At 48.0% G+C, this 25,476-nt stretch overlaps 1 protein-coding gene across 4 annotated transcripts in view; it reads right to left on the bottom strand.

The window, feature by feature from the left end:
• Positions 1–25,476, bottom strand: part of ARRB1 (arrestin beta 1) — a 124,431-nt gene that overhangs the window by 47,004 nt on the left and 51,951 nt on the right. For 2 of the 4 annotated variants that reach the window (XM_083737008.1, XM_083737007.1), the window contains exon 2: positions 1,686–1,716. In XM_083737008.1, coding sequence (XP_083593134.1) covers positions 1,686–1,716 — 31 coding nt within the window. Of the gene's footprint in view, positions 1–1,685; positions 1,717–12,408; positions 12,706–25,476 lie in introns of those variants that run through there. The other 2 variants (XM_083737005.1, XM_083737006.1) reach the window with 2 other exon arrangements.

Genomic DNA, 25,476 nt, shown 5'->3' with positions numbered 1-25,476 from the left:
TCCCGAGGGAGTCAAAGCTCTTGCACCCAGGGAGTTATTCCTAACGTTTAGTCGGGGTCTCCTTTTTTGACATTCATTTATTTATTAAATTTATGGACCGTCACAAGATCTCAGCGTGGTTCGCAGAATAATCAAAGCTGCACATAACTCTTATTTATTGAGTCCAGACAGCGACTCAAGGAAGCTTACAGTCAAAAACAAACAACTAGAAAGATATATTTATGTGAAGGGGCAGAAGCAAGTATCCACCACAGCCTGTATTGTATTGTATTGTATTGTATTGTATTGTATTGTATTGTATTGTATTGTATTGTATTGTATTGTACTGTATTGTATTGTGTTCTGTTCTGGTTTTCCCAGTAGTGATGTATGGAAGTGAGAGCTGGACCATAAAGAAGGCTGGATGCTTTTGAATTATGGTGCTGGAGGAGACTCTTGAGAGTCCCATGGACTGCAAGAAGATCAAACCTCTCCTTTCGGAAGGAAATCAGCCCTGAGTGCTCCCTGGAAGGACAGATCCTGAAGCTGAGACTCCAATACTTTGGCCACCTCATGAGAAGAGAAGACTCCCTGGAAAAGACCCTGATGTTGGGAAAGATGGAGGGCACAAGGAGAAGGGGACGACAGAGGACGAGATGGTGGGACAGTGTTCTAGAAGCCACAAACATGAGTCTGACCAAACTGCGGGAGGCAGTGGAAGACAGGAGTGCCTGGCGTGCTCTGGTCCAGGGGGTCACGAAGAGTCAGACAGGACTAAACAACTAAACAAATATACAAGGCAGCTTGTAAGAAGGAGAAACAGCAAAATATTATTCCTGCATTGCGGGGGGTTGAACCAGACGGGCAACTCCATGATTCTGTGATTCTATGAAATATACAACAAAGATGGCACACCCCATAAGAATCCGATCCAATGCAAATAAGGCATAATAAAACTTGTATCAAATAACGAAATATTCAACAATCCATCTAGAATATGCAAAGCTTGTGTAGCCATGCCTGACACCTGCTATGTCCTGCCTTGATGACATGCCGCACTCATTGATGCCTTAAAGCTTTTAGCAGAAGGCTTTATTCTGAGTCTGAGTCCTGTATCCAGAAGGAGGGAGGATGCAAGCTCCCCATTCCCAGAAATAAATAACACCAAGAAGACTGGAATAAATTCAAAGACTACTTGAATAAATATTGTAATATCAAAGACATGTAACCACTTGAAAGAATTAATTAGGCCTAGGACTAAATTAGGATTAAGTAGTTAAATAAGAAAGTACGATAAGAAAAGTTAGGAAATACGATTAGGCCTGTGATACGGTTTTATGAAATAATGATACTGGAAACTGCTATATATAATTACTAGAAATTCAGATGGAAGAGATTAGAGGAAGTCAAGTAATATGTTGATGAAGATGGATTTTAATTAATTAATTAAGTTTTAATGTACGTGGTGATTGGATGTATTTTATGTTTTATATTCTTTTTGCTTTTTTTCTTTGTTTCACTCTTTTTTCTCTTTTATTATTGTTTATTCTCTCTTTTGTTATGTTTTTGTATGAAAATAATAAATATTATTCTGGGGGGGGGGGGGAGAGAAATAAATAACGAGAACATTTCCCCCCTCCGTCTTCTTCTCTCCCACTTCTCCAAACGAAAGAAACCCAAAGAACTGGCGAAGAAGTTCAGCTTACCTTCCCATTGGGACTGGCTTTCTTGAACACCCTGGAAAAAAAAAAGAGGGGAAGGAAAAGGTGAGCGAGGGGGAATGAGACAGCAAGGGGGAATGAGAGAATGCAGGAATCTCAACTAAAGCAGCCATGGCAGATGGCCATCCAACCTCTGCTTAAAAACCTCCAAGGAAAGAGAGTCCACCCCTTTCCACTGTCGAACAGCTCTCACCATTCTTCTTGTTTAATTGGAATCTCTTTTCCTGTAACTTGAAGCCATGGGTTCGAGTCCTACCCGCCGGACCAGGAGAAAACAAACTTGTTCCCTCTTCCATGTGACAACTCTTGAGATATTAGAAGATGGCTATCCTATCGCCTCTCAGTCTATTCTTTCTCAGGGTAAACATATCCAGCTCCTTCAACCGTTCCTCATAAGGTTTGGATCCCAGTCCCTTGATAATCTTAGTTGCACTCCTCTGCACATCTTCCAGCTTGTCAACATCCTTCCTAAATTGTGGTGTCCCAAATTGGACACAGTATTCCAGATGTTTGTCTGACCAAGGCAGAATAGAATTGCTCTATGACTTCCCTTGACCTGGACGCACTATACTAGTGTCCATGCAGCCCATAATAGCATTAGCCTTTCTTTTGCTGCTGCATCACATTCTTGAGTCATGTTAAGCTTGCGCACCACCAAGAACTCTATATTCTGTTCACAAATCCCAACAATGCACAGAGAATTCCCTGACTGGGTAATGTGTCTGAACTTTTACCCCATCACTTGCTTGTTTGCCCAGTTGATGGGGACTTAAGAACAGCTTTCTTCAAAGATTTAAAACTCTCAGCTGACACATATCCTGGATAATTGGATGTTTAGGAAGTTGAGGTAGTTGTCACCTGTTTTAGTATTTCAACTTTTCTAAGTTTTAAAGTATGGCTGCAAAAAATTTCCTGGTGTTATTGTTGAAACTTCATGTGAACTGCTTTGATACACACACACACACACACACACACACACACACACACACACACAGATCACGAGTCGTATAAAGTTTCTGAAATAAATAACTGATCAACTTTCTATTAGGTCCGCTTAACATTTCTGAGAAGGCAGCCCATTTTGCCATTACAGTTGCAATTCTGAGAAAGGTTTGAATGGACTATAAGTAGAGCTCATTTTTATTGGACAGAACACCTGGTTTGAATAATTATCTCATACCTAGAGGACTGCCTCTCCTGGTCTGCCCCGTGGAGGACCTTAAGGTCCACAAATAACAGTTTGGAGGTCCCAAGCCGCAAGGTGGTTACATTGGTCTCAGCTAGGGCCAGGGCCTTCTCAGTACTGGCCCCGACTTGGTGGAACGCTCTGTCACAAGAGACCAGGGCCCTGCGGGACTTGACATCTTTCTGCAGGGCCTGGAAGACAGAACTGTTCCGCCTGGCCTTTGGTTTGGACTCAGTCTGACCCTTATGCTGCCTTTCCCTTATGGTTTTGATTTATGGGCTACTACGAAAATGAGGCTGCATTTTAAACTGTATTTTAACCTGTATTTTAATTAACTTTTCTTTTTCTTTTACGTTTTATTGTAATTTTATTGGGGTTAGCCGCCCTGAGCCTGGTTCTGGCCGGGGAGGGCGGGGTATAAATAAAAATGTATTACTAATATTATCATTATTATCATTATTATCTCAACTTTTGCAGTGTACAGTGGCACCTCGGGATGCGAACGGAACGTAAGACGCGACCGCGCATCTGCACATTTCGCCACTTCCGCGCATGCATGTGACATCATTTTGAACGTCTGCACATGTGCGAGCGGCGAAACCCGGAAGTAACACGCTCCGTTACTTCTGGGTCGCTGCGGAGCACAACCCAAAAATACCTATCCTGAAGCATATTTATCCCAAGGTATGACTGTATTTTATCTTGTTTTTATGTATCTTGCTTTGCAGCTGTTTCGGCTACACAAATAAAGAAAAATAGGAGGAGTCAGGCGCACAGAATCCCCTGACCTGACACAGCCTCTTCATTCAGCTCAATGGAGGGACCCAATCCACCCCTTGCTTTGCGAGAAATCAATCAGGGCTGCGGCAGGCACACTGTCCCTCAGAGACCCCGGAGAGCTACAACTGGAGCAAATGATTTCTCAAGTTGCACCTTTTTAAAAACGACAACACCAGACCCCAGTTTGACTCCAATACAGATACAGACATGGTGTGATTTCAGCACTGCAGGGGGTTGGAATAGATGACCGCTGGGATCCCCTCCCAACTCTTCGATTCTACGACATCCCTGACTGCAGTAATGAGACAGTCAAACTGAGATTTCCATCGTTAAGTGACAAGCTTTGCCGAGCAGGCAAATGAACAAGCTGGTGGCAATCTAGTTTGTCCTCGTTATTACTGTGCGGTAAATGGCAGCCGGGGATATCCCTCTGGGGTTTTCCATTCCTCCGTTGCCATCAGAAAATCTAAACCTCCTGCGCAAGCCAGACGCCGTCGCTGCCACCAACCCTAACTGGCGATTCACGACCGATAAAAGGAAGAAGCGCCCTTCTTCGTGCAGCGCACAGTCTAATAATAATAATAATAATAATAATAATAATAATAATAATTTATTATTTATATCCCGCCCATCTGGCTGGGTTTCCCCAGCCACTCTGGGCAGCTCCCAATCGAGTGTTAAAAGCAATACAGCATTAAATATTAAAAACTTCCCTAAACAGGGCTGCCTTCAGGATTTAAAGGATTCCACTTCCTTCCGCAGGGCCTGTAAGACAGAGCTATTCCGCCTGGCTTTCCATTTGAACTTAGCCTGATCTTTTATTCCCCTTCCTCCCCTCCCCCTCCCCTTTTTATGAAGATTCCCCGCTCTGGGATCCCACAGCTAATTCTCCCCTGATCTCCTCACTGGCCCAAATAGGACTAATTTAGCCAGCTAGCCCTGATGATCATCGAATGCTTATTGGACGGATTTCCCCCTCTAAATTGATTTTTGAATTCTGAATTTATTGTTATCCACGTTTTATACTGTATTTTATGCTGTTTTTTTGTTGTTGCATCAATTAAGTGTTTTAAATTTGTTGTTAGCCGCCCAGAGCCCGGTTTTCTGAACCGGGAAGGGCGAGGTATAAATAAAACATTTATTTATTTATTAAACTATGGAACTCCCTGCCACAGGACAGGAGGCAGCAACGGCCAGCAACATGGATGTTTTTGACAGAGGAGGAGGAGGAGACAAATCCATGGAGGAGGAGAGGGCTTTCAGTGGCTACTAGCCAGGATGGCCACGCTCCATCTCCACGGTAATAGGGAGATGCGCTTCTAAATGCCAGTTGCTGTAAATGGCAGGAGGGAAAAGTTGCTCTCGTGTTAAGATCCTGTTTGTGGGCATCTGGGCGGCCACTGTGAGGACGTCAGTCTAGATTGGCCATGGGCCTGATCCAGCAGGCTCTTCTTACGTTCCTCTTGGAACTGCGTTTCCTTTCGGCTCAGGTCTGCCTCTGGAACAGGGTTCAAAATTAGCCAGGCGCCAGGCACATATTTCAACTGGCTTTCGGCCACTTGCAACCGAGTGAAGATGCCCGAGCGCCAGGCTGTCGCCTTATACCCCCACCTGCGGATTCCTGGATCTTGTTTACACACACTAGGATCCCATCTTGTAGAATTCTATCCGTTCTATTTTATCCGCACTGTCGGAATGAATTTCAGGAAGCAAATTGCTTTTTCTGTGCAGGGGCAGTGAACAAAGTTGTAGTTACCGTATTTTTCGCCCTATAGGGCACACCGGCCCATAGGGCGCACCTAGTTTTTTTTTGGGGGGGGAATAAAGAAAAAAAAATATTCCCCCCCCAGGCGCGGGGCAGGGGCGAGGGAAGCCCGAGCTTCCCCCAACCCCAGCCCCCAGAACAGGGTGATATCCGCAAGCCTGGGGAGACCAGCGGGAACTCCTGCGGGCTCCCCAGGCTTGTGGATAGCTTCCTGAAGCCTGCATTCGCCCCATAGGACGCACACATTTCCCCTTCATTTTCGGAGGGGAAAAAGTGCGTCCTATAGGGCGAAAAATATGGTAATTGTTGTAGCTTTTCTTTTTTCTTTTTATTGGTTTTCATATATTACATTACAATACAGATGTACCAAAGCCAACACCATTTCCTCCCCTTCCCCCCATACATTTACATTTATATTTCCTGAATCCATCATGTTATTCTTTTCTCCTTCCACCCACTTCCCTCCGCCCCCACTCGATTTCCTCCACACTAAACAATTTACAATAATCTTTGCATTCTACAATCTTCTCAAATCATCTATATATTCTTATTATCTTCCCTTACTAATTTTTCTTCCATTCAGTACTTCACAATTTAATCTAGGCATATTAGTGTTTCATTTTTTGAGCAGTATTTTGCCATATATTCATCAAAACATTTCCATTCCTTTTTTAATTTTTGATTCGACTAATTTCTTCTTATAGCAATTAATTTTGCCAAAATTAAATATTCGGTTTACAAATCCATTCCTCCTTTGTGGGTATAGTTTGTGACTTCCACCTAGCAGAAATCCCTATTCTAGCAGCTGTACTTGCATATAGAAAAATTCTTTCTTTCCCCCATGGTATCTCTTCATCAGTCCAAGGAGATATGTCTTTGGTTTCTTTGTTATTTATATCTTCAACATCTTCTTTAGTTCTTCGTGTACTACTATCCAAAATTTCTTAATTTCCTCACACCTCCAGCACAAATGTATTGTTGTTCCTATTACTCCACCACATCTCCAACAGAGGTTGGATTTCAATTTATATATCTTTGCCAACTTAACTGTTGTAGCTTTTCTTGACTTACCCCACCCCGCTGTCCTGCTCTCTGTTGCGAAGAATATTGCTTTATGAATGGTCATTAATAAAAAGAGGTGGGAATAAGCCAATATATATGTGGGCTGTCCCTGGATCAAGTGACTTTTCTTTTTAATTTTTCAAAGCTCTTAACTGGTCCTCTGAACTAGCCAAATATTTAACTGAGAATCTATCACAATCAGTCCATCATTTGAAAAAATAAGACTTGCCCCATAATGGTAACTAGGTACAGTGGTACCTCGGGTTACATACGCTTCAGGTTACTTAAGCTTCAGGTTACAGACTCCACTAACCCAGAAATATTACCTCGGGTTAAGAACTTTGCTTCAGGATGAGAACAGAAATCGTGCTCCGGCATCACGGCAGCAGCGGGAGGCCCCATTGGCTAAAGTGGTGCTTCAGGTTAAGAACAGTTTCAGGGTAAGTACAGACCTCCAGAACGAATTAAGTACTTAACCTGAGGTACCACTGTATTCCGTTTTGCTGACCACAACCTTGGTTTAAGAAGCCATTTGCCACCTGGCTTATGTAGCTGAGTTTCTGACACTGCCCTGGATGTCCTGAACTACAATTCCCATCAGTTCTAGGACACTGTGCTGACTACTCTTTAGGTCAGCAGCCCCTGGCAACTGGATGCCAGTCCAAAACATCTGGATGTAGTCCAAAACATCTGGAGGATGCCAGGATGGAAAAGAAAGCGAAGTCACAGCAAGAGACTGGAGAAAGTGACCACACCAGAAAATATTGACCTCCCCCCCAACTCACCATTATTCATTGATCATTTTAATCTGCAGCTTGCCTTATCCCGAAGATGCATTTTATATTCTTATTGCTATTTATTTATTTAGCACATGCATAAACGGCATTTCCGTCCGTGCCCCGCGGGGTGATATGCAACTTAAAATAATGGCACAAACCACCTTGTTCTCTCCCTCTTGTTTACCCCCCCCCCCCAAGCTTCCCTTCCCTCTACTGTCCGGCCTGCGCCCAAACATTTAGAAATAACCATTTCACATTTTAAAAGAGAGCCAGTGTGGAGAAGAGCCAGTGTGGTGCAGTGGTTAAGAGTGGTGGACTTGTAATCTGGTGAACTGGGTTCGCGTCTCTGCTCCTCCACATGCAGCTGCTGGGTGACCTTGGGCTAGTCACACTTCTCTGAAGTCTCTCAGCCCCACTCACCTCACAAAGTGTTTGTTGTGGGGGAGGAAGGGAAAGGAGAATGTGAGCCGCTTTGAAACTCCGTAGGGTAGTGATAAAGAGGGATATCAAGTCCAAACTCTAAAACACGAACTTAAGTGCAACTTTTGGGGAAACCGTTTGCAAGCTAATGCAAAAGCAGGACAGCGAGGGCTTCAGGCCAACGCCTCATCCCAAGGGATCGAGGGGGTGGAGAAGCTTGCAAAATTATGCATTGTGTGAAGAAAAGCGGATAGAGAAATGTTCCTAACCCCCAACCCCACCCCATTACGCTGGAACTCACGAGCATCTAAATGAAGCTGAATGTTGGAAGATTTGGGACAGAGAAAAGGAAGGAGTTCCTTTATGCAGCTCATAGTTAAACTATGGAACTCCCTGCCACTGGAGGCAGAGATGGCCAGCCACCTAGATGGCTTCAAGAGGCAAATTTGTGGAGGAGGAGGGGGCTGTCAGTGGCTACTAGCCACTATGGCGATCTCTGCCTCCACAGCAGAAAAGGATTTAGGGCAGCGCGCAGGGCCAGATTTAGGTTTGATGAGGCCCTCAGCTCCTGAAGGTAATGGGGCCCTTTATATGTCCAGCTGTCCTTTGTCAACAACAAATGGTCACTGTTTTTTGTGTTGAATATATGCTATACGGTAACTTATGGACCTAATAGGTACCTAAGGCCATTTGCACATGTTGCCCTGCAACCAGTCCACGCAGAATGTAGGCACCCTACATATAGAAAGGAACAAACCAGTGATATTTTAGGGAGCAGGCTAGCAGGTGGGGCCCATGACTTACATCATAGGAGCCTACACAACACAAAATACTGTTGCTGTATATAGGTTTTATTCTATTTGTTTTTTATCTCAGATTTTGGAAATGTACATCCGGGTTTCATTTCCTTTAAATTTTTTTGGGGCCCCCAAGAAAGTGGGGCCCTGAGCCATATGAAAATCCGGCACAGAGCTGGAGGCAGTGTGCATGGACGATGTTCTGTACACAGACGCAGGTGGTGCTGTGGTCTAAACCACTGAGTGTCTTGGGTTTGCCGATCAGAAGGTCGGCAGTTCGAATCCCCGCGACGGAGTGAGCCCCCTTTGCTCTGTCTCGGCTCCTGCCAACCTAGCAGTTCAAAAGCACACCCAAAAGTACAAGTAGATAAATAGGGACCACTGCGGCGGGAAAGTAAATGACGTTTCTGTGCGCTCTGGTTTCCGTCACAGTGTCCCATTGCGCCAGAAGCGGTTTAGTCCTGCTGGCCACATGATCCGGAAAGCTGTCTGTGGACAAATGCCGGCTCCCTCGGCCTGAAAGCAAGATGAGCGCCACAACCCCATAGTCACCTTTGACTGGACTTAACCGTCCAGGGGTCCTTTCCTTTTACCTTACCCTGGTTGGACCCAGTGAGAATGGGATGCCTGACTAGAAGGGGCCATTGGCCTGATCCAGGAGATTCTCGTTGTGTTCCTCTGTTATGCTGTACCTAAGCAAGGAGCTTGGGTGGGACACGGGTGGCACTGTGGTCTAAACCACAGCGCCTAGGGCTTGCCGATCAGAAGGTCGGCAGTTCGAATCCCCACGACGGAGTGAGTTCCCGTTGTTCGGTCCCTGCTCCTGTCAACCTAGCAGAAGAAGAAGAAGAGTTTGGATTTGGTATCCCGCCTTTCACTCCCCTTCAGGAGTCTCAAAGCGGCTAACAATCTCCTTTCCCTTCCTCCCCCCCAACAAACACTCTGTGAGGTGAGTGGGGCTGAGAGACTTCAAAGAAGTGTGACTGGCCCAAGGTCACCCAGCAGCTGCATGTGGAGGAGCGGAGACTCGAACCCAGTTCCCCAGATTACGAGACTACCGCTCTTAACCACTACACCACACTGGCGCAGTTCATAAGCACATCAAAGTGCAAGTAGATAAATAGGTACCGCTCTGGCGGGAAGGTAAATGGCTTTTCCGTGCGCTGCTCTGGTTTCGCCAGAAGCTGTTTAGGCATGCTGTGCACATGAGCCGGAAGCTGTATGCCGGCTCCCTCGGCCAATAAAGCGAGATGAGCTCCGCAACGCCAGAGTCATTCGCGACTGGACCTAATAGTCAGGGGTCCCTTTACCTTTACCTTTAAGCAAGGAGCTTACATCAGCAGAGAAGAGATGAAATTGCGAGCAACTCCTGGACCAAGAATGGCAGGTGCATTTCTAGAGAATGCTTTTATCGACTGATTTAAAACACTTCTGCCCTGGAGGATAAGACGATTGGTGGCTCCTTGCCACAACCGCTACACTCTCCTTTCGCTTTCGGAGGCTGCAATATTTTTGAATACTAATTGCTGAAATGGCAGGAGAGGGAGAGGGGTCACGTTTGGATCCTTGGCTTCCCATATTATTGGGAATTTGGTTGTCCACTGTGAGAACAGGATGCTGGACTAGAAGGGACCACTGGCCTGATTCAGCTGCAGGCCTCTGCTTACGACTGTATCCAGCCTTTCAATCAATCAATCAAAATCCACCAAGGAGACAAACCCCTCCACTTGTCAAAAGTTCAAACCAATCCATTTGCAACGCATACAATTTGAAATGCACTCACAAACAAAACAGAAAAGGAGACCAACAGTAACCTTATACAGTGGTCCCTTGGTTCTCAAACGCCTTGGTACTCAAACAAGTTGGAACCCAAACACTGCAAACCCGGAAGTAAGTGTTCCAGTTTGCAAACTTTTTTCAGAAGCCGAATGTGCTCCGTTTTGAGTGTTACGCTTCTGATTTGAGAGCCACACTTCCGTTTTGAGTGTTACGCTGAGGTCTGTCTGTTTTTGCTATTTATTTTGCGTTTTTGCGGCTCTTTTTTGTTCTGTTTTTGTGACTGTGTGGAACCCAGTTCAGCCACCGACTGATTGATTGTGTGACCACAATACAGTGGTACCTCGGGTTACATACGCTTCAGGTTACAGACGCTTCAGGTTAACCCAGAAATAGTACCTTGGATTAAGAACTTTGCTTCAGGATGAGAACAGAAATCGCGGGGCGGCAGTGGGAGGTCCCATTAGCTAAAGTGGTGCTTCAGGTTAAGAACAGTTTCAGGTTAAGAACGGACCTCCGGAACGAATTAAGTACTTAACCCGAGGTACCACTGTACATTGTTGATTGCTTTCATTTTATGGATCAATGGTCTCGTTAGACAGTAAAATCCACGTTAAATTGCTGTTTTAGGGGTTGTTTTTAAAAGTCTGGAACAGATTAATCCGATCTGCATTACTTTCTATGGGAAAGCGCGTCTTGGTTTTGGAATGCTTTGGTTTCAGAATGGACTTCCAGAACGGATTAAGTTTGAGAATCAAGGTACCACTGTATATACAATACCAAACAAATGATATTCACCACAATATAGCTCAGTTGGTACAGCATGAGACTCTTAATCTCAGGGTTGTGGGTTTGAGTCCCCAATCTGGCAAGAGATTCCTGCATTGAAAGGGGTTGGACTAGATGACCCTTGCGGTCCTTTCCAACTCTACACTTCTATGATTCTATTATTTGAAACACCGCAAGAGATTCAAATCAGCTTCACCTTTCACCTTAGCCCCAGTAAAGTAGGTGGCAAGCAAGCCTCCCTGGGGAAAGCGCTCCTTAATTTGGGGGCCACCACCAAGAAGGCCATGCTCCCCCAGTTGCTACCAGTCTGAGCCTGAAGGTGGAGGTGCCCGCGGTGGGCCTGCGATGGGGGTCTTAATGAACAGTCCCACTCATGTGATGTTTCTTAAGCATTACCTCACAGGTGTGCATTTCCTAGTGCCTGTGCAATCCCAGAGATGAACACAGGCAAACTGCATTTCTGCTCTAAGGAAGCCTTTCCCAACCCAGTGCCCTCCAGATGTTGCCCGACTGTAACTCGCCCCCCCCCCACCAGCCAGCACAGGTGCTGGAAGTTGAAGTCCATCAAAGATCTGGGTGGGGGCACCATGTTGGGAAAGGCTGGCCTAGGAAAAAACACACAGTTTGTTCTTTTCTTATGGAAGACATGTTTTCTGTCCAATAAATTCTCCCTCCCCCCTCCCCCCTCTCTCCTTCTCCCCCCCCCCCTCTCTCTCTCTCTCTCTCTTTCTTTCTTTCTTTCTTTCTCTTGCACTCTAGCTCAGAAAACTGGAGTGAAAATGCATTAATAAAAAGCAAAAAGACACTCATGGCGGAAGGGTGTTGTTTTTGAAGTGCTCCCCTCCCGCATTTGAAGAGCTTGTTGGATAGCTCACCCACCCAAGTGAACAAGGATTTTACCAAAACAGAAACCTACTGCTTTTTTTAAAAAAAGGAAAAGAAAACTCTTTTCTAAGTTTCCAAAAATGCACAGCACGAGAGAGAGTGAGGACCACCCTGAGCGCCAGCCAGCGGTGATGTCACAGGCACTGTCCAATAGCACCCTCACCCCCCCCCCAATGAGGTAGTAGCCCAATGACATCGTTAGGTACTTAAGACTTTGGGTGCTTCTCCAGGTGATACTACCCTCCCCTACAAAAAACAACAACAGCCCACTTCATTCCCCGGGGGACAACTGCGGGAGACGGAAAGCAAACTGCAATTGATGCATCTCCGCGAGTAAGAAAAAGAAACCGCTGTTCTGGAAAAATGAATCTGCTGTACCGGCGCTGTGGCTCCCTTCTTGGGGAATGATTTTCTGTGACTGGGCTCTGGCTGCGGCATCCTCTGATCTCGTCCCCGCGCAATCCCTTACCGCTTCGTCAAGTCTTCTGTAACCGCGTTCCTGAAGACTCCATCCCTGCCTTTGAAGCCAAGAGGGGGCTTGTTAGCCGAATCTCCCTGCGCCCCCTTCATCTGGGCTCTCCGGCTCGCCAAGCAAGCAGCCGGCAGCAGTCACGACCGAGGGAGGGAGAGAGAGAAAGCTGTTCCTTGACTGGGTCTCAAGGGGGCCTCCCCGGATCCACGGAAAGCTCTCAGCTGGAACGCCAGGGCGAGGTATTCGGGAAGAAGGCCGGGATGCAAGCAAGCAAGCAGCCGCTTCCCAGCCCGCCGGCCTTCAAAGGTTTTTCTTGAGGAGGTGGTGCAAAGGAAATCCCGCTATTATTCGTCACAACCCAGCTGCTTCCAGAGAAACACGAAAACAAACCACCCGGCCGCAGCCCAAGAAGCAGCCGGATGTTTCAAAAGCAAGAGGGCATTCCACGTCTCTGCAGCTTCTCAGGGAAGCAGGGAGGGAATCTGCCTCCCTCAGAATCAGGTCACTGGTCCATCGAGATCCATATTGTCCACCCTGACTGGCAGCTGCTCTGGGTTTCCTCCCAGCGCTACCGGGGGACTCTTGCATCTAAAACAGAGGCTTTGCCACTGAACCACAGCCCTTTTCTCTGCCAGTTCTCTGCTTCAGATGAACCCCTCCTCCTCCCGGCCTCCTCTTCTTAGCACCTTCTGTACTGGGCTCATAGAATCACAGAATCGTAGAGTTGGAAGGGACCCCGAGGGTCATCTAGTCCAACCCCTTGCAATGCAGGAATCTCAGCCAAAGCATCCCTGACAGATGGCCGTCCAAGCTTTGTCTAAACACTTCCAAGGAAGGAGAGTCCGCAATCTCTGGAGGGAGACAGTTCCACCACTGAACAGCTCTGACTATCGGAAAGCTCTTCCTGATATTTATTCAGAAACTCCTTTCTTGTAACTTGAGACATCACCTTGCCAACAAAGGTCCGTATAGTTAAAGCCATGGTTTTCCCAGTAGTGATGTATGGAAGTGAGAGCTGGACCATAAAGAAGGCTGATCGCCAAAGAATTGATGCTTTTGAATTCTGGTGCTGGAGGAGACTCTTGAGAGTCCCATGGACTGCAAGAAGATCAAACCTCTCCATTCTGAAGGAAATCAGCCCTGAGTGCTCACTGGAAGGACAGATCCTGAAGCTGAGGCTCTAAGACTTTGGCCACCTCATGAGAAGAGAAGACTCCCTGGAAAAGACCCTGATGTTGGGAAAGATGGAGGGCACAAGGAGAAGGGGACGACAGAGGACGAGATGGTGGGACAGTGTTCTCGAAGCTCCCAGCATGAGTTTGACCAAACTGCGGGAGGCAGTGGAAGACAGGAGTGCCTGGCATGCTCTGGTCCAGGGGGTCACGAAGACTCAGACATGACTAGACGACTAAACAACAACAAATTATTTGCAATAAAGCATCGCTTCCCCTCCCCCCATTGACATCACACGTTCCCGGCAAATCTGTAGACACCTTGCGGGCTGTCATGTTTTAATTATGGTCCCATGAATTTTTCATTGCTGTGCTCCCTCTCTCTCTTTTGCACGGCGCTCCCCCCTCCCCAAATAAGAATCAAAGTGACTTGAGTAAATCATTAGCGCGACCTCCCGAGGAAATAAAAAACGCTAATGAGGTTGGGTGCCCAACAAGGCAAGGGGACTCTCTCTCCCCATCTGGAACCCCCCCCCCCAACAGAGACAGCCGCACACACCCCATACCTGGCCGAAAAGGGGAGATGGATGAATTGGGGGAGGAGCAGAGGCAGGGAGGGGGGATCCCCCCCAAAGCACCTGCTGAGACTCCTCCCAGGGAGGGATGTCAAAGCCTGGCAGTTGCTATGACAGCCGCAGCTGTTTCCCTACCAGGAAGCTCATTAAGGGAAGCTCTTCGCCATGCAAATTAGCAGCGAGACAGAGGCATCTGAGGGCAAGGATGGGGAACAGGGGAGAGACCCAGATCCGTTTTGGCAGAGGGGCCAATTTGGGGAAGGGGTTCGGATCCAGTGCGTGGCATTTGGAGACTCATAGAATTGTAGAGTCGGAATGGTTATCTGGTCCAAACCCTTGCAAGGCAGGAAATTTTTGCCCAATGCAGGGCTCAAACCCACGACCCTGACAGGAGCTCAGAACATCCAAACTTAAGAAAGGCCAGCTGGATCAGGCCCAGGAGTCCCATCTTGTCCAGCGTCCTGTTCTCACAGTGGCCAACCAGGTGCCCATTACAGGGAACCCCTGCAAGCGGGATTCGAACCCAGCAACCCTCTCCCACTGTCAAACAGCTCTTACGGCCAGAAAGTTTTTACTGGCATTTAATCAGAATCTCCTTTCTTGTAACTTGAATCCATTTGTTAGTACCCTCCAGAACAGGAGAAAAACCAGCTTGCTCCATCTATGTGGCAACCCTTTAGATATTTAGATGTCTCCTCTCAGTCTCCTCTTTCCCAGGCTTAACATACCCATTTCCTTGAACTACTCCTCACAAGGCTTGGTTTCCAGATACTGGATCATCTTGGTCACCCTCCTCTGCCCACCACCTTCCAGCTTGTCAATATCCTTGCGTGGCGAGTCCCACCCCCACCCCCCGCCAGTGGAAATAATGACACATGACACAATTATTTAGGTTAATGGGCTAAATAAGGCCACAACTTTATTGGTTACAGGTGATGAGCGGTTTTGGCTTAGGCATTGGTCCTAACAGACTATATCCGGCTTCAACCTGTCCGCTTCAAGTCCAGGAAGGGTTAACCACCAGTAGGGGGGGTCCTGCTGATGCACATCAATTAGGAACTCCCCCAGGGTCACCGATAGGGGGCATGCCTTAGGCCCTCACCTCCCTATGCTTCGGACAGGGCCACGCCCCCCAGAATCCTTTAATGGACTACCCTTCAATATGTGGGGCAGGTGACGGCGCTACCTCCCCTCTTCCATCTACAGAACTATACCAATGCCTAGCCGCCAATACCCAGAAAGTTGTGACGGTTTGCTACGAGGTAGGCGAAAACCAAGTGGCTGGTGCCAATTTGCCAAGCGGAAAAAATCCTATCAGGCTCCTCAATGGTGACCAACCAAAGTCCATAGCAAGGTCAAGGAACAAGAACCTTATAGGGTGGGAGGGTGGGAAAACAGGAACAGCTGGTAGGCGGCAAAAGAGGGAGATTCCCAGCCGCGCCTGCCTTAAATAGGGCAGGCCACGCCCCCAGAGCCAGCCGATTGGCTGGCCAGGGGGTGATGCAGCCGGGAGTGGCTTTCTTAAACTGTGGTACCCAGTACTGGACACAGGACTCCAGGTGTGGTCTGACCAAGGCAGAATAGAGCAGGACTACGACTTCCCTCGATTAAGACTCCAGATTTCTGTGGACGCAGCCGACAATAGCATTAGCTTTTTTTGCTGCTGCATCACCCTGTTAAGACGGCCAATAAGCCAGGCAATACTACTGGAAACAAAGCCTTATTCTTGCGATGTGCAGGCATTGCCCCTCTGCGCTCCTCTCTCTCCCTCTTCTTGCAGAAACTCATCTTTTAACACGTTGTCCATTTTCCAACAGCAGGACTTCAAAGCCTTCGCAGCCTGTGTGGCGGCTGGTCTCTGCATCCTTACCTATGTTCCTTAAGTCATTTCTCCACCTTCGCTAAACCCTTGTTAATATCCACCAGAGAATGTACAGGCACAGCTATCATCTTAAGCAGCTCGTTACAAACCAGAAATCTATAAAAGGAGGTTGCAGATGCTTCACGGAGCCCCTTATCGCAGAACTAACAGCCAGACACTCATCCTCGCTGAAGCACCAGAGTTTATAAGATAAGAGGCACCAGGGCAAAGGGCTGATAGTCCTTTACTTTCAATCCAACAGGTGGGAAGGGTGTCTGGCTCCCAGGTGAAGGGGGTGGGAACCCTGTTCGTGCTTTGAAGTCCTGCTGAACCACCCTGTTAAGATTTCCCAATGGAAATTCCTCTGAAATCTCGGGAGCAAAAGCTCCCAAATGTTTAGTTTGTCTCAGAGAGTGCTGTTTTTGCAGGAAAGAGCATGCTGAAATGGCAGCAGGCAGGGCATCACTTAGAATCTTGGCATTGTAGAGCTGGAAGGGACCCTAAGGGTCATCTAGTCCAACCCCCTGCCATGTAGGAATAGCGACTAGCCAACTCCCTGCAACGCAAATTGACACAAGGCGTATCAGGACTTGGCCTGGGGATGAGATTTCAGGGGGGAACTCTGGAGAATATGAAGTAAGTTCTCTCCCTCCTCTTTTGCAGCCAGATGTGATCAGAGACAGAATCACAGAAGTGCAGCGTCATATAAGGAGATGAAAAAGATGTTGAAATATACATTTTTTAAAAAACCAGAAGCATTTTTACTTGGTATTATAGGTGAGGACATTAATAGACGAGATGTTAAATTGTTTTTACACGCAACAACAGCGGCAAGAGTATTGTTAGCCCAGAAATGGAAGCAAGAAGAAATTCTGACGAAAGAAGAATGTCAGACGGAATTAAGGGACTATGCAGAATTGGACAAAATGACAGGAAGGATTTGAAACCTGCGGGACCAGAGATTCACAGAAGATTGGAAGAAATATATGAACTATTTGAAGAGCAATTGTAAGGAGGAATATATGAAACATTGCAAAGTAGAGAAAGAATAGAGATATTACTTATGAGATTTAAATGTAATAGTGAAAGTAAGAAACGTAAATTCAGTGAATAGATTGGGAAATTTTCAGATGTGGTTGATGGAAGTCAAAAAAATTGTATAAGATACAAAAGTATGTTTAATTATTGTTGAAAATTATATGGTAAAAAACTAATAAAATTTAATTTTTAAAACTAAGAAAGAAAGAAAGAACCTCAGCTAAAGAATACCCAACAGCTGGCCATCAAATCTCTTCTTAAAAACCCCCAAGGAAGGAGAGTCCAGCACCTTCCAAGAGAGTCAACAGATGCACAGAGAAATTTTGGTAGGCTTGTCTCAGAGTTTGTGTGGGGGGGCTGCAGCAGGGAGAGTCCTCCAAAAATGCAAGTGAGGGGTGAGGGACGATGAGGACGGGACGGAGGCGGCCCTGCCTGGCTACCCGGCACTGGAACAAAGTGGCTTCTTGAGGCTCGCCAGCGATGCCGTCCTCCCCTGCCGGCTCCCGTGTGACACGCCCTGCCTGGCACCTCCCTTTGGCCCTGGCCAGAGGGTGTGTAAAGCCCCAGCCTCGCAGCAGCAGGAGGAGGAAGGTGGCTGCTCGGAACTCTCGGTGGCCCACCAAGGCAGCAGTGTGCCTCTGAGAGCGTGCAGAGGACTGCACCCTCCCCCCACACAGTGGAGGCTCCCCAAGGAAAAATGCACGCCCTGGGGGTTGTGGCTCTGTTTTGCACACACACCCCGACGCCCCATCCAAGGTGCTTCTACTCCGTCGCAAGTTGAGCTGAGGACTCGATGAGCCGCCCTCGTCTTCTGCCAGCTTTGTGCTGGGGCGACAGCGCGTGTGCACAGAGAGAGGGCTCTAAGTGCCTCTTCTGGCATGCACACCATAAGTTCTCCACCATTGGGCTAGACAATGTGAGGATCAGCACCTTGGAGAGGGGCCATGGTGTAGGTTTCAGGACCATGGTTAGCACCCCTACTGCTGAGGCAGAAGATGTGAGTTGTCTCAGCGATGTCCTGGGCCAAGTGGCCGATCTTTAGAGCCTACAGATTCATTAACAAGAGGCTCCACCCCCTGAATATTGCATGTGGCCCATTAAAAGGCCAAGAACATCCTCTGTAGCCCTGGGCTCCATCTGGGCTCCAAGGGTTCAAGCTGATCCTTCAAGGAGTCCAGGGTCTGGTCATAAGAATCATAGAACATAAGAGCCTGCTCTGGATCAGGCCAATGGTCCATCTAGGCCATCCATCCTGTTCTCCCAGTGGCCAACCGGGTGCCCCCATGGCAAACCCTCAAGCAGGATTCGAGCACAAGAGCAACTCTGCCCTCCTGTGGCTTCCAGCAACTGTGATTCAGAAGCATGGCTGCCCGCAAAATATGCGCTGCATGCAGATGGCAAGCCAAGAACGTAAAGAATGGCTTTAAAAGAGGACTGGACAAATTCATGGAGAGGTCTATCAATGGCTACTAGCTAGGATGGCAATGTTCTTCATAGAATCATAGAGTTGGAAGAGACCACAAGGGCCATCAAGTCCAACCCCCTGCCAAGCAGGAAACACCATCAGAGCACTTCTGACATATGGTTGTCAAGCCTCTGCTTAAAGACCTCCAAAGAAGGAGACTCCACCACACTCCTTGGCAGCAAATTCCACTGTCGAACAGCTCTTACTGTCAGGAAGTTCTTCCTAATGTTTAGGTGGAATCTTCTTTCTTGTAGTTTGGATCCATTGCTCCGTGTCCGCTTCTCTGGAGCAGCAGAAAACAACCTTTCTCCCTCCTCTATGTGACATCCTTTTATATATTTGAACATGGCTATCATATCACCCCTTAACCTCCTCTTCTCCAGGCTAAACATGCCCAGCTCCCTTAGCCGTTCCTCATAAGGCATCATTTCCAGGCCTTGGACCATTTCTTCGCTCTGCAGGAAATCAGAGGAGCGGAGAGGGCTCTTGTGCTTGTGGGCTGTCCACAACGGGCATCTGGGTCGCTGCTGTGAGAATAGGATGCTGGGCTGGAGAAGCCACTGGTCCAATCCATCAGGCTTTCCTTATGTTGTTATTTCCTTGTCCATTTTATCTTTTGCATCTGAGCCTCTGTGACTGTGCTGGTCTCGGGAGGTTACCGTGCAGCGTGGTCCGAGTCCAGTCTGAGGTCGAGGGTGTGGTATGGAGGCTGTCCTTCAAGGCTGAAGTGGGGTCCAAGGCAGGGAGTCGGGTGTGGTCAGGAACTCTGGCAGAAGAGCAGGACAGGGTGCAGGCAGGAACAGGTTACCAACAATGTTGCTCCCGCAACCTGGACTGGGGCTGGCTGGCTTTTATCTGCTCCAAGGCACAGGGCGGCCCCAGTCCTCAGGTGACTTGCCTCTCCTGGCCTGGAGGCAAGCACTCCTCCTGCGGGAACTCAGTTCCCTCCGCCTCTCTGCCCTGAGCCTCTGCAGCTCAGGAGAGGCTGGAGGGTTACCGGACCCAGAGGCAACCTCAGCTTCCTCTGACGGGGCTGAGAGTGGAGCACCTGCAGGCAATGGGTCCTCCATCACCCCAGGAGCCAGAGCAGACTCAGCTGATGCCTGCACCTGAGGATCCAGCCCAGGTGAGGACCCTTCAGGCTCAAGCCCCAGCCCTGGCTCAGCTGGTCCTGGAGGCAGGGACTCCTGTGCAGGCTGGGATTCCTCAGGTTCAGCCTCTGAATCCGATTCCCAGGCCATCACAGTGACCTTAGTCCGTCATCCTTCCGGTTCTGCTGAGCCAAAGGAGAAACATTCCGGAAGGTCTACAGACGCCATCTTGGCAGTCACGATAACCCCAAACTAATTGGCCGTTGTTGCACAAGTGAGCTCATACATGCTTATGCATTCACTTGCTTTGATGTATGCTAATTGGCTGGCTTTGATGCGGTGCTTATCGGTAGGCCTTGGGATGCTGGGCTCGAGGCCCAGAGAGGGGAGAAGTTCTGGACAGCTGCCACCTATGGCCTCACCGGCCAGTTGGGAGAGGAGGGCCTGGGCAAACGGACGTACGCTGCTTTGTGCATAAATGCATGCTAGCTTGGTTGCGGACAAGCCATCTCCTTGCTGCGGTGTCCGTCCCATGTCTGCAAAGGCTGGGAGACCCGGCAGGCTGATTTGCTAGAAGTCTACACCTTCTTTTAATAAAGCTCTGCAACCGATCATTCTAGAGTTATTGACATTCTTCTTTGGTATTCCTGAACCCAGCCCCTCCCATGAGGTAGATCTAGGATTGAGCAATGTCTGGTTTTTACCAGCTAAACATTGTGATGTACTGAGATAACACGATGCCTGAAATAAGGATGGAACTATGTAGAGGTGAACGGGTTAATTTACTGGCAACGTCTAGTATTTAGTAGTTTAAAGCTGATACATTTTACTTACATTTAACATATTATAATAATAATTTATTTGTACCCCACCCATCTGGCTGGGTTTCCCCAGCCACTCTGGGCGGCTTCCAACAAAAATTAAAAATACATCAAAATATTACAACTGTTATTTTATAGTAAAGAGCAACAGAGGCAGAAGAAATCATGAGAGAAGCAGTGGAACAGTCTCCCTCGGAAGATTGTGAACTCTCCTTCCTTGGAGGTTTTTAAGCAGAGGTTGGACGGCCATCGGTCTTGGATGCTTTAGCTGAAATTCCAGCATTGCAGGGGGTTGGACTAGATGACCCTTGGGGTCCCTTCCAACTCTACAATTCTATGTTGCTAAGCGATGACCGGTTTGACAGGTTTGACAATTTTTTAAATCACAAACATACTAGTTGTGATTCGGGTTCTGTCGTGGGCCCGCTGTTGTTCAACGTCTTTATAAATAAAATTCCTTCCAGTAGCACCTTAAAGACCAACTAAGTCAGTTCTTGGTATGAGCTTTCGTGTGCATGCACACTTCTTCAGATACACAGAAGAAGTGTGTGTATCTGAAGAAGTGTGCATGCACACGAAAGCTCATACCAAGAACTGACTTAGTTGGTCTTTAAGGTGCTACTGGAAGGAATTTTTTTTTGTTTTGACTATGGCAGACCAACACGGCTACCTATCTGTAACTGTCTTTATAAATGACTTTGATGAAGGAATTGAGGGGATGCTCATTAAATCTGCAGGTGACACCAAGCTGGGAGGGGTAGCTAAGCTCGAAGAAGACAGAATAAGAATTCAAAATGACCTTAACAGATTGGAGAACCAGGCGCAAGCTAACCAAATGAATTTCAAGAGGGACAAGGTTAAAGTTCTGCACCTGGGCAGAAAGAACCAGCTGCACAAATATAGGATGGGGGACACCTGGCAGTACATGTGAAAAGGATCTAGGGGTCTTGGTGGACCACAAGCTTAACATGAGCCAACAATGTGATGCAGCAGCAAAAAAGTGAATGCTATTCTAGGCTGCATCCACAGAAGTATAGTGTGTCCGGGTCAAGGGAAGTAATATTTCCAGTCTATTCTGCCTTTGCCAGACCACACCTGGAATGCTGTGTCCAATTCAGGGCATCACAATTTAAGAAGGATGTTGACAAGCTGGAAGGTGGGAAAAGGAAAGTGAACAAGATGATGAAGGGTCTGTAAACCAGGCCTGATGAGGAACGGTTGAATGAGGAAGCTGGGTAGGTTTAGCCTGGGAAAGAGGAGACCAAAAGGAGATAGGAGAGCCACCTTCAAATATCACATGGGCTGTCCCATGGGAGAGGGAGCAAGCTTGTTTTTCTGCTGCTCCGGGGGATAGGACTCGAACCCATGGCTTCAAGTTACAAGAAAGGAGATTCCGACTAAACATTCATGATTCTATGATATATCGCCATGCCAGATATTATGAAACCGTTATCATGATGTGGACTTCAGACCAATTTTGGATAATGTATCTACACATTACCTGACCCTATAGGACAACCGCTTGCTGCTTTGTGATTTTAATAATGATTCACAACTGTGACATTTTCTTGCTCAGTGACTCGTGGCTCCAGGGCGAGGCAAAGGCTGCCAACTCTCAGAAGTTAAAAGCCTCCAAAATCTGATGAGGTCAGCTCAAAAGCCGCAAGATTCATTCAAACAGCCCCCCACGGGACCCTGCTTTCAGAAAACGCCCCACCCCAACTTCGGAAAACAGGACCTAATATTGATGTATCAGGCTGAAAACATCGCCAGAGAAAACCCCCTTCGAAATAAACATTGTGGGGGCAATTTGGGTCTTGCTGACAGATGCCGGCTAAGCGTGCTGCAGACACGGTTGTTTGAAACGCATCATAAATTGCGGAACAGCAAATAAGATTCTCCACGCGGCTTGTCCTGAGCTTCCGCATCTCTCGCCTGAATTTTTTTTGGGGGGGAAGGGAACCTGTGCAAACAGACCAAAGTAGTTTATGGTCTCCTGCGGCAGGTCGAGCTTAGCTGCGGCTGAGAGCCCTGCGTTTCCCTCTGTTTGTTTGGCGCTCAAGAGGAAATTAGCAAGGCTGCTTTCCAGGCAGGCTGACAACAGAGCCTTAACTAATTAGACAAATTGAGGTGTCAAGAGAGGACAGGAAAGAAGGAGGCAGCGGCTTACCTTTGGAGCACCTGGGGAGACTTCTCTGCCCAAAGGCCTCCGGGGGGAGGGAATCGGCTGAGGCTCAGGTATGGCCGTTCTGCACATGAATCGCAACCAACCACAGGCCTGGGCCCCTGGGATGTAGTTGCAGCGACAGTGCAGAGCCTGTCAGAAACTCAGATACAGTGGTCCCTTGGTTTTCAAACAGAACCCGTTCAACTCCCGGAAATGTTTGAAAACCAAAGTGCAGCTTCCGATTGGCTGCAGGAGCGTCCTGAAACACTCACTTCTGGGTTTCAATCATTTGGGAGTCGACTCGTTCGGGAGCCAAGCCGTCCGGCTTCCAAGGTACGACTGGTGAGTGCCACCCGGCATTTTTTCACCCCCCTCAGTGGTGACACCCGGGGCGATCCGCCCCCACCGCACCCTCCTTCCTCCACGCCTGGGCCCAGCCTGTCCCTAGCAGGTATGCATCTCGTAGCTGTGGTAGTGGCTCAGAGCATTGCCCCATGTGGCTGACACCATATCCTGGCTGGCAAGAAGCCTCTGGAGGGCTTTGGCACATACGGGATTCTCTGACAGCCTGCTTTCCTTATCTGTGAGTGTTTCTCTTCCCTCCTTTCTTGCTGGGGGCTGTGATGTAAACCTTCAGCCGATGATAATGAGCAGTCTGGACTGAGGCTCCTGCAGGCCTCTGGATGTGCCCCCTCCTCCCTCCTCCTGCTGTCGTCCCTCCCTCCCACCTTATGCAAATGAGGCACATCAAGCAGAGCACCGAACCTCTGGCAGCCGAAATCTCTTTAAAGCCAGCAAATATGATAAGGAAGTTTCAAGCATCAGATTATTGCATTACAGGGAGAGCGAGAGTGAAGCAAGCTGGGGCATGTTAATGAGCGCAGGGAGAGATGAAAGCATTCAGTGCCTGGTGGCAGAAGCTCTCCCAGCGCAAACCACTCAGCCTGACGCGTGGAACGTGCTCCATGCGTCCGCGCGCACACATGGGGGAAACCGCTGCCCAGCTCTGAAGCGCCAACGCTGCCAAACGGAGCGGGTAAACTCTGGTCGGCCGGCTTGCTCTGTATACCAGGTGAATCGATCCCAATTCACAACAGCTGTGCTATCTTTTTCTGCTCTGCTCATTTAGCACTTAGGTAAACTCGTGGGAAAGAGTGTTTGCTCAGTGACCAGATATTGATAGCGCGAACAAACACTCTTTTCTGCCGCAGCAAATTCTCTCCTCACCCTCCTGAGCGGAAGGCGTTCCTTTCAGTCTCCTTCCCCAACTTTTCTTTATTTTGGGAACCACCCTGAGATCTTTTGATGAAGGGCAGTATTGTTAACATTAATTAAAATTAAAAAATAGAAAAACTTGGGGCGCTCTGTCTGTTTTTGTACTACAGCTCTCATCCTGCTGTGCTTGGCTGAGCCCGATAAGAGTCATCATCAGTGGGGTTTTTTAAATTCTCAAGGGTACATTGTACCTGCACAGTTTTTCGAGAAGAAAAGCACCGGCCGTAGTGCAAAACATCTGGAGGGAACCAGGTTGGGGAGGTCCAAAATGCAGTTTGGCAAATTCATGTGAACGGACATGTGTTTCATCAGAAATGGCCTTCAGATCTTTGCTCCATTTAGCTGTCCAAGGGCCCAGGAAATTTAGTTGAGAGCCTTTCAGGGTTTATGCATAACAGAAGGCCCAAGTTAGAGTTACACATTTTTCCAAATCTGTTTGCACAAGAACAAGGCACCTCGAGGGGGGGGGGGTGTTGTCTTTAGTCATTTAGTCAAGCACGACTCTTCGTGAACCCCTGGATCAGAGCACGCCAGGCACTCCTGTCTTCCACTGCCTCCCTCAGTTTGGTCAAATTCATGCTGGTAGCTTCGAGAACACTGTCCAACCATCTCGTCCTCTGTTGTCCTCTTCTCCTTGTGCCCTTCATCTTTCCCAACATCAGGGTCTTTTCCAGGGAGTCTTCTCTTCTCATGAGGTGGCCAAAGGACTGGAGCCTCAGCTTCAGGATCTGTCCTTCCAGTGAGCACTCAGGGCTGATTTCCTTCAGAATGGAGAGGTTTGATCTTCTTGCAGTCCATGGGACTCTCAAGAGTCTTCTCCAGCACCAGAATTCAAAATTGGGGGGGCTTTAGAAACCTAAAAAGAGCCTACTGGATAAGGCCATTGGCCCATCTAGTCTAGCATCCTGTTCTCACAGGGGATAACCAGATTAAAGGGAAAGGGAAAGGAGCTCTGGATGGTTAAATCCAGTCAAAGGCGATTATGGGGTTGCGGCTCTCATCTTGCTTTCAGGCCAAGGGAGCCGGCGTTTGTTCACAGACAGCTTTCCGGGTCATGCGGCCAGCATTACTAAACCACTTCTGGCGCAACGGGACACTGTGACAGAAACCAGAGCGCATGGAAACACCATTTACCTTCCTGCCACAGCAGTACCTATTTATCTACTTGCACTGGTGTGCTTTCGAACTGTAAGGTTGGCAGGAGCTGACACACAGCAACAGGAGCTCACTCCGTTGTGGGGATTCGAACCACTGACCTTCCGATCAGCAAGCCCAAGAGTCTCAGTGGTTTAGACCACAGCGGCACCCACGTCCCAAGATACCCATTATGGGAAACCCAAAAACAGGATTTGACTTCCTTGTGCATCTGCACAAACTCTGCACGGATATGTGATTATATGTTGCATATGAATTTAAAAAGCATTACACCGAGTCAGACGACGTGTCCATCTAGCTCAGGACGTTCTATATTAAGTGGGACCAATTCTTCAGCATTTCAGGCAGACAATTGTAAATGCCCTCCCACTTAGTTTTACCGTCTCTCCTGCTTCGCAGAGAAAAAACATATTATACCAGGGCTTCTCAAACTTGGGTCTCCAGC

This window comes from Podarcis gaigeae (genome assembly GCF_964106915.1).
Source record: "Podarcis gaigeae genome assembly, chromosome: 4".
NCBI classification, from domain to species: domain Eukaryota; kingdom Metazoa; phylum Chordata; class Lepidosauria; order Squamata; family Lacertidae; genus Podarcis; species Podarcis gaigeae.
The sequence above is the reverse complement of the archived record's forward strand: the minus strand, read 5'-3'. Positions and strand labels throughout refer to the sequence as shown.